The sequence below is a fragment of the Miscanthus floridulus genome, chromosome 6, assembly GCF_019320115.1.
Source record: "Miscanthus floridulus cultivar M001 chromosome 6, ASM1932011v1, whole genome shotgun sequence".
Classification (NCBI taxonomy): Eukaryota; Viridiplantae; Streptophyta; class Magnoliopsida; order Poales; family Poaceae; genus Miscanthus; species Miscanthus floridulus.
The window spans coordinates 140,474,837-140,482,041 of record NC_089585.1 but is presented as its reverse complement, the minus strand read 5'-3'; the positions used below and the strand labels follow the sequence as shown (position 1 = coordinate 140,482,041).

Here is a 7,205-nt window from a genome sequence, read left to right as displayed (position 1 = left end):
ATGTCACAATATCCTGTACTGCCGAATCTAACATGCAATGGGGATCACCGTTGCTCTTATTTTTGTATAATACCGAACATACTCACTGGTAACGAAATATCAGTGAGCAAAACTGAAGCAGAAAAGGTAATAAGCGATGGTTTACATTACTGCCACCGAAATGTTCAGTCGCAGAGAATTATTCACAACTGAACTCGCCTCAACAATCTAACAAACGGAGCCATCAACCGATTCACCTATTCAGAGTCTGCGGACTTCCCCTGGAGCTTGAGCGCGAACGCCTGCAGCGCCAGGAGCAGCTTCCTGACCTGCTCCCTCGTCTCCGGGTCGACCAGGTTGCCGTCGTTGTCGAACTTCCTCGGCAGCTGATGAGCCTTGGTGAACACCTCCGGCTTGATGACGAAGTGGATGCCGAGAGCCACCCCGACCTGCCGGATGTGGTACTGCGACCGGTCGCCGCCGGAGCCGCCCGACGCGCTCAGGATCGCGGCGGCCCTGTCCCCCCAGCGGTTCGGCGGCCGCGATGCCGAGTCCAGCGCGTTCTTCAGCGGGCCTGCAAGGGAGGACCGTGGTCGGTCAGCACGCAATCAGCAGACATGCGAAATGCATGGAGTTGGTCGTTCAGGGTAGAGTGTGATAGGAGAAGCGGCCGGTATTTACCTGAAATGGAGTAGTTGTACTCGGGCGAGGCAAAGAGGAAGCAGTCGACGCCGCGGACCTTGTCGCGGAACGCCTCGACGGCCGGCGGGAACGCGCCGCCGGCGGCCTCCAGGTCGGTGTTGAGCAGCGGCAGGTCGGAGATGTCGACGTGGTCGATCTGCAGGCCTGGGATGGACTCCCTGCAAATCTCTGCGGCTGCACACACGGTGACACGGTTTAATTATGGAATGTCGGTAAGGCAGGAGCCACGCAACGAAATCCGATAAGGCCCCGTTTAGATGCGAAAGTTTTTGGCTTTTGGCTACGGTAGCATTTTCGTTTGTATTTGATAAAAAATGTTCAATTATGAACTATTTAGGCTTAAAAGATTCGTCTCGCCAATTACGGACAAACTGTGCAATTAATTATTTTTTTTACCTATATTTAATGCTTCGTGCATGTGCCGCAAAATTTAATGTGACAGAGAATCTTGAAAATTTTTGGATTTTGGGTGGGATCTAAACAGGGCCTAGGCCATGGGTCACAGAGTGGAAATGAGCTAATTACCAGCACGGATGAGGCCGGTGTTGGCCGACGCCCTGCGCAGTGAGCCGGAGATCGCCGCCGCTCTCAGGACGGTCTTCGCCGGCGCGTGTGCTGTCGAGGGTTCTTCCCTGAGCGACATGACGTATCGGAGTCGGATTGGGTGACCTCCTCGGCTTCTCGTACCAAATTCTTTTGTTTTTTTGTTTGTTTTTTTGTGCGAAAGAAAATTCTTTTGTTTTTTTTTATTGATGATGATGATGATGATGGGGTTGCGGAGGCTAGAGGGCGTGCGCGCGTCATATATGATCGAACGGAGCAATGTGGAATTTGACGTCGTCGATTGACCGCCTTTGACTTTGACGAGATGCATGTGTCTACACGAAGAGTTGCTGTCTGTCAACCTTTTGCTTACGGCAGCAGTGCCGTGGCCGTTTCCCCTCTTCCTGGAGGTTGCTTAGCATTGGAACGAAGCTTCCGTCCATTTGTTGGTTTGTGGTGCGGGTGCCGTGCCCCATACGAGGAACCACGGCCGCCAGTAGGCATGCAAATGATGCAATGCATATGCTTGCATGGTAGGCGGACTCAGCTCGATCGGCCGCCCTTTCGACGCTGCTAGCAGCAACTCTTCCATGCCCATGCGGAAGATCAACAAGGAAACGAAGCGCTCCACGGTTTCCGGACCTTCCGTTTCCACGGTCCACGCACGTGGAGAAGCTAGCGCTATTGTCAGTTGTCACCCTCTCACCCTCAATTTTTTTTTTTTTTTGCAGTTGAAAGATAAGATATCTTTACTATAAACAAGACACGAGTCAGATTACAATCCATTTTTACAAAAGATTAAGGTCTCGTTGGGATGCATGTGTATCTACTTCAATCTATACGTGTTTAATTCCACTCCAATTCACTTCAACACATGTGGATTGAGATGAGTACATGCGCATCCAAACAAAGCCTAAGAATACACGCAGCTACTCAACCCAACCAAGTCACAATATGCAACTCTTCAGTCCCAATTAACAAAATATAACTCATTTGCTAGTTTAGCTGCTAAAACTTAACTTAAGTCTCTGGAAATCGCTAACAAAGGCCTCGTTTGGCTTACCCCATATTCGTCTTGTTCGGCTTGTTTTTTCAGCCGGAACAGTGTTTTTCTCTCACAACAATTCAGCCAGAACAGTGTTTTTCAGTCGGTTTCAGCCAAGATTCAGCAAGCCGAACGGGCCAAAAGCCGGGCATTCTAGGAGTCCGTCTTGAAACTCAAATGCACACCGCTATAAACAGTTGTAACAAAAAATTATTCATAATAATTTCTTCATCGACACAATCTATAGCTTTGTAGTTGGAAAGTTTTTAGTTTAGAATTGTCTAGAGTCCTAAAATATTGTTTTAAATTCATGGATTTTGAAATTTGAAATTTGAAATTTGAAATTTTTAAACAACCTTGGATGTTGACATGGTCTATACCAGAGTTGTAGTTCTCAATACAATCTACAACTTTGTAGTTGAATAGTTTTTTATTTGAAGTCGTTTATAGTCCCAAATATGTATTTTAAGTTCATAGATTTTGAAATTCAAAATTTAGAATTTCTAAACGACCTTGAATGTTCACATAGTTAATACCAAATTTTTTGAATTGAAGTTGTTTAGTGCCTCAGATATTTATTTTAAATCCACATATTTTGATATTCAAATTTTCAAAATTTTCAAATAATCTCGGATGGAGACAACATCCTATACCAAATTTTCAGACATTGTGATACAAAACTAGTTGCTTGTTGGGATGGTTTGCTTGAGGACCTCGAGGCTTGTCCTATACCAAAGCTTAAGACACTGTGATACGAAATTAGTTGCTTTTTAGGCTCCACGCGTTAGCTAGGCTAGCTGAGAAACCAAACACACCTTAAGTACCGTTCCTTGGACTCTAAGAACCTTGTAAACAAATTTGTCTTCGTCAAAATTCATATTAGCATGCTTTTTCATTAATTGCCTGTATTTTTTATTGTATTTAAAAACTACTGTTTGTTATAGCCCTCAATTTTAAACCCTGCACGTATCTCAAATGAGAAATAGACATAATTTTGCATTGCTAAAAACTTGACTCTCGACTCTCGGACGAAAGCCACCCATTTGGCCGCCAAGTACTTCGCCGGGTCAAGAAAAAGCCACCGAAATATTGGGTCGCAAATAATTATTGAAGACACCATCAAGCGTACAGTACGCTAGTAGTACAGATTACAGGACATTTGTAGTTTGCGATTATCTGCTCCTGACTGACAATCTAATGAGCAAGCCTCCCTGTTCAGACTTCAGAGTCCGCAGCAGGCTTCCCCAGCTGGAGCCTGAGCGCGAGAGCCTGCAGCGCCAGGAGCACCTTCCTGACCTGCTCCTTCGTCTCCGGATCGACCAGGTTGCCGTCGTCGTCGAACTTCTTCGGCGGCTGGTGCGCCTTGATGAACGCCTCGGGCTTGTTGACGAAGTGGAGGTCGAGGAACACGCCGACCTGCCGGATGTGGTACTGCGACCGGCTGCCGCCGGACCCGCCCGACGCGCTGAGGATCGCCGCGGCCCTGTCGCCCCAGAAGTTGGGCGGGCGCGACCCCCAGTCCAGCGCGTTCTTCAGCGGGCCCGAGATGGAGTAGTTGTACTCGGGCGACGCGAACAGGAAGCAGTCCGCGCCGCGGACCCTGGCGCGGAACGCCTCGACGGCCGCCGGGAACACGCCGCCGGCCTCGAGGTCGGTGTTGAGCAGCGGCAGCGAGGAGATGTCGATGTGGTCGATCTCCAGCCCCGGGATCGACTCCCTGCAGATCTCCGCGGCTGCGCGCGTGGACACGTTTACCCCGGCAGGCGGTCAGTATTCGGCAGCCACAGACCGCAGGCGCTAGAAGATTCAGATAAGGCGTAGGGGGGTGGAGTGGAAGGAACGAGCTTACCGGCGCGGATGAGGCCGGTGTTGGCCGACGCCCTGCGCAGCGAGCCGGAGATCGCCGCCACCCTCAGGACGGTCTTCCCCGCTGCCTGCGCCGTCGAGCCTTCCATGCGTGCGTGCGCGAGCCGCGAGGTGTCGGAGCGCAGTTGGTGGCTGACCTCCTCGTATCTGGCAACCTTTACAAAGTGGGAGGGGGGCAGAGGGCAGAGAGGGCTGTATTTGTAGCGATGTGGTGCAGGAGTACCACACGAAGGGGGCTGGGAATCTCATAATCATGGTCAACGCCTCAACGGTCATGAGCCGCTCATGACGTGATTTGTTTGGTTTTGGGTGCCTGGATTTATGCAGTTAATAGTTAGCTGTTGAAAAATAGCAGGCACGTTTAAAAAGACATATTTTAATCATTTTAAAACGAATACATTTCTAGCAATGTATCTGGACAAGTATTTGTCCACTTACATAGATAGAAGTGTATTTGTTTTAGCACTGAGCTTCAATCCGACTAATATCAGGACTTTTCTGTTGCATAGTGTCCTGGGTGTGTAGTCGACATGGAATGGAAAACATAATCATCGAGTAAATCTCATGATCATGTGAGTCAGAGCGGTCTACGTATCTGTATGCTATGAAGTCTAATTTTAAGATGAGTTCGAATAATAACACGATCGTGAATAAATCTTCGAGTCGTAAGTCATCTAGTTAACCGCGCAATAGACTGTAAGTTTCATGTATCTCTACTTCTCTATTCATTATTAAGGCGATCTACCAATAACAGCTAATAGAAGAGAGACATTATAAACAATCAATTAATAGTTAGCCAACCAAAGTTACAAAGCAGCCGGCTAATATTAGTTTATGAGTATGTGGTCTATTACCCAAGCAACTATAAGCTGCCAAGTTATGATGAACTGGAACTAGTAGCCAGGTTATAGGCTGCTAATGATTTGGGGCCGGGCGTGGAAAAGTTTTACGTGTGCTGGTGGTGCTTACGGAAGCCATGGGCTATGGCTTCTATGCATTTCGCGGCAAGTACAGGAGGCCGGCAACCAGAGATTGGGCTTGGGCGTCCGGTGGACGCAACCAGAGGCCATTCGCGGCCTTATTTATTGGCGTCACTTTTTGCCTAGCGTGACGTCCACGAAGTTCAACTTTGAAAAATGGACAGACTCATAATGACTTTATTAAAAAAAATCGACTGGTCGGTTTTACGCTACAAGGTTGTCTGGTAGGTAGGGATGCCAGCAGCTCTTTCCCAAAATACATCATTATCTTTTTTTTCGCAGTCGGAGAATATAGCCCGTTTTTCATTAAGCATAGAGAATTACACGATGTAGCTACGAGAGAACCTTCATAGCACATATTACAAACCATCAAAATAGTGGTGAGTGACCTGGAGTAGAAACTAAGAACAAGAAAAAAGATACAAAAGATAACGACTACCGAAGACACATAAACCCTACGAACTGAGCCTGTAAGAAAAGGATACAACATCACAAAGGTCGCCTACGGAGACCGTCCAGCAGCAACGACGGCAAAGCATCTGCCAACGAACCAAACGATGGCAAAGCATCCGCCAACGAACCAACCAGCAACCAAGCATCCGCCGGGGAAAAAGCTAAGACACCCACTACGGCAAAGCATCCGTAGCGGGGGAAGGGCCAGGTCACTCTTAGCAGCAAAGCATCTGCCAGAGAGGAGGCCAACGACAACAACGGCAAATCATCCGTCAACAAACCAAACGACGGCAAAGCATCTACCAATGAACCAACCAGCGGCCAAGCATCCATCGAGGGATAAGTAGCAGCGGCAAAGCATCTGCTACGATATCCACGACAACAAACCGGGCAAGGTCAACAGCTGCAGGACAGACCAATGCGAGTGCAAATGAAGCGCAACATGCATAGTGAGGGACTCCTCAAGGAGCCGATGGCAGGAACTAGGCCAATTCTCAACGACGCCTTCAGGAAAGGGAGGACGCCCATGGCAGTGACATGAACGCCGTCGCTGCTGGCCTTAGAGGCTTCTAAGGCAGGGATTTCGCCTAGAAACCGGTGGCACAGGAGCATGGGGCTCGGAGAACGACGCCTCCAGGGAGGTATGTGGCGCCAGAGGCATCAACGTCGTCCGCCCGGCCACCACCGGACTGAGCTTTCACCCGGAGCTCCATGCATCCAGAGGCACCATCCCCACAAGAGGCAGGAACCGATGGGTGCCACGACGCAGACCCGGGGATGGTGGACAGCCGCAAAAAGGGGCCGGACGCGACACCAACTGCTGGACGCCGCCTCCGCGCGCCAGGCATCGCTTCCACACACGCTACCCCCACCCGCTCGCCGCGCCCGTACACCGGAGTTGGAGTACATGCCGCGCCCCCTAGCCACTGCAAAACGGTAGATCCGGGGGCGGAGGGGGGGGGAGATCCGGCCATGGGTGGCCCGGATCCACCCAGGCGGCCGCCCGGTTCGACGGAGGAGGTAGGCGCCAGAGATGGGGGAGAAACGCCGCGCCACCAGCCGCAAGGCCGTAGATCCGGGGCGGAGGACGATAGATCCGACCCTAGGAGGCCTGGATCTGCCCCGCCGGCTGAGCAGTTCACCAGAGGAGCAAGGTGTCAGGGATGAGGGGGGGAACGGGGGAGGAGGAGGGAGAGTGGATGGGAGAGGAAGCTGCAGTAGGCTACCATTTTTAGCGCCGCCGTGGGCCGCCGCCACCGCTCGCCCGCGAGCAGCAGCAACGCCCGTAGGGGGTGCCGGGAGGGGGGTTCTCGCGGTGGGCGGCGTGTCGCCCCCCGAGTCACCTCGCGAGTACGACGCGGTGGTCACACACACAACTTTATTCTAAATTAATCTAATGTAACCAAGTTTATAAAAAAAATACAAATAGTTTATGACATAAAATGGGCATACTAAGGAAATAATTTTTTTCATCATGAATCAAATGTTTCTTATTTCACATCGTAAATTTCGGAATGTGTTTTACATAGTTGGTCAGAGTTGAGTGTTTTTTGTTGTGCAGGGCATAATAAAAATAAAACAGGATAATGGAGGCCATTACAACGCCATTGTTCTCTCGCTCAGCAATTGAATTAAAA

At 49.9% G+C, this 7,205-nt stretch overlaps 2 protein-coding genes across 2 annotated transcripts; both read right to left on the bottom strand.

Moving 5' to 3' along the window:
* Positions 1 to 236: 236 nt before the first annotated feature.
* On the bottom strand, positions 237 to 1,324 carry LOC136459931 (probable NADPH:quinone oxidoreductase 2). Its single transcript, XM_066459777.1, has 3 exons — positions 1,207 to 1,324; positions 661 to 855; positions 237 to 553 (listed from the first exon to the last, which is right to left on the bottom strand). The coding sequence occupies exons 1-3, from the start codon at positions 1,322 to 1,324 to the stop codon at positions 237 to 239; spliced, it is 630 nt and encodes a 209-aa protein (XP_066315874.1).
* A 2,032-nt stretch (positions 1,325 to 3,356) lies between these two features.
* LOC136459930 (probable NADPH:quinone oxidoreductase 2) lies at positions 3,357 to 4,313 on the bottom strand. The gene is made up of 2 exons (XM_066459776.1): positions 4,119 to 4,313; positions 3,357 to 4,002 (listed from the first exon to the last, which is right to left on the bottom strand). The coding sequence occupies exons 1-2, from the start codon at positions 4,222 to 4,224 to the stop codon at positions 3,485 to 3,487; spliced, it is 624 nt and encodes a 207-aa protein (XP_066315873.1). The 5' UTR covers positions 4,225 to 4,313; the 3' UTR covers positions 3,357 to 3,484.
* Between the last annotated feature and the right edge of the window lie 2,892 nt (positions 4,314 to 7,205).

Excerpts from the sequence above, each read along its gene's own strand:
- LOC136459931 (XM_066459777.1), bottom strand. The coding sequence starts at position 1,324 with ATGTCGCTCAGGGAAGAACCCTCGACAGCACACGCGCCGGCGAAGACC. Across the intron at positions 856-1,206 it reads CACCGGCCTCATCCGTGCTG|CCGCAGAGATTTGCAGGGAG; the intron begins GTAATTAGCTCA and ends CCGTGTGTGCAG. Across the intron at positions 554-660 it reads GTACAACTACTCCATTTCAG|GCCCGCTGAAGAACGCGCTG; the intron begins GTAAATACCGGC and ends CCTCCCTTGCAG.
- LOC136459930 (XM_066459776.1), bottom strand. The coding sequence starts at position 4,224 with ATGGAAGGCTCGACGGCGCAGGCAGCGGGGAAGACCGTCCTGAGGGTG. Across the intron at positions 4,003-4,118 it reads CACCGGCCTCATCCGCGCCG|CCGCGGAGATCTGCAGGGAG; the intron begins GTAAGCTCGTTC and ends CCACGCGCGCAG.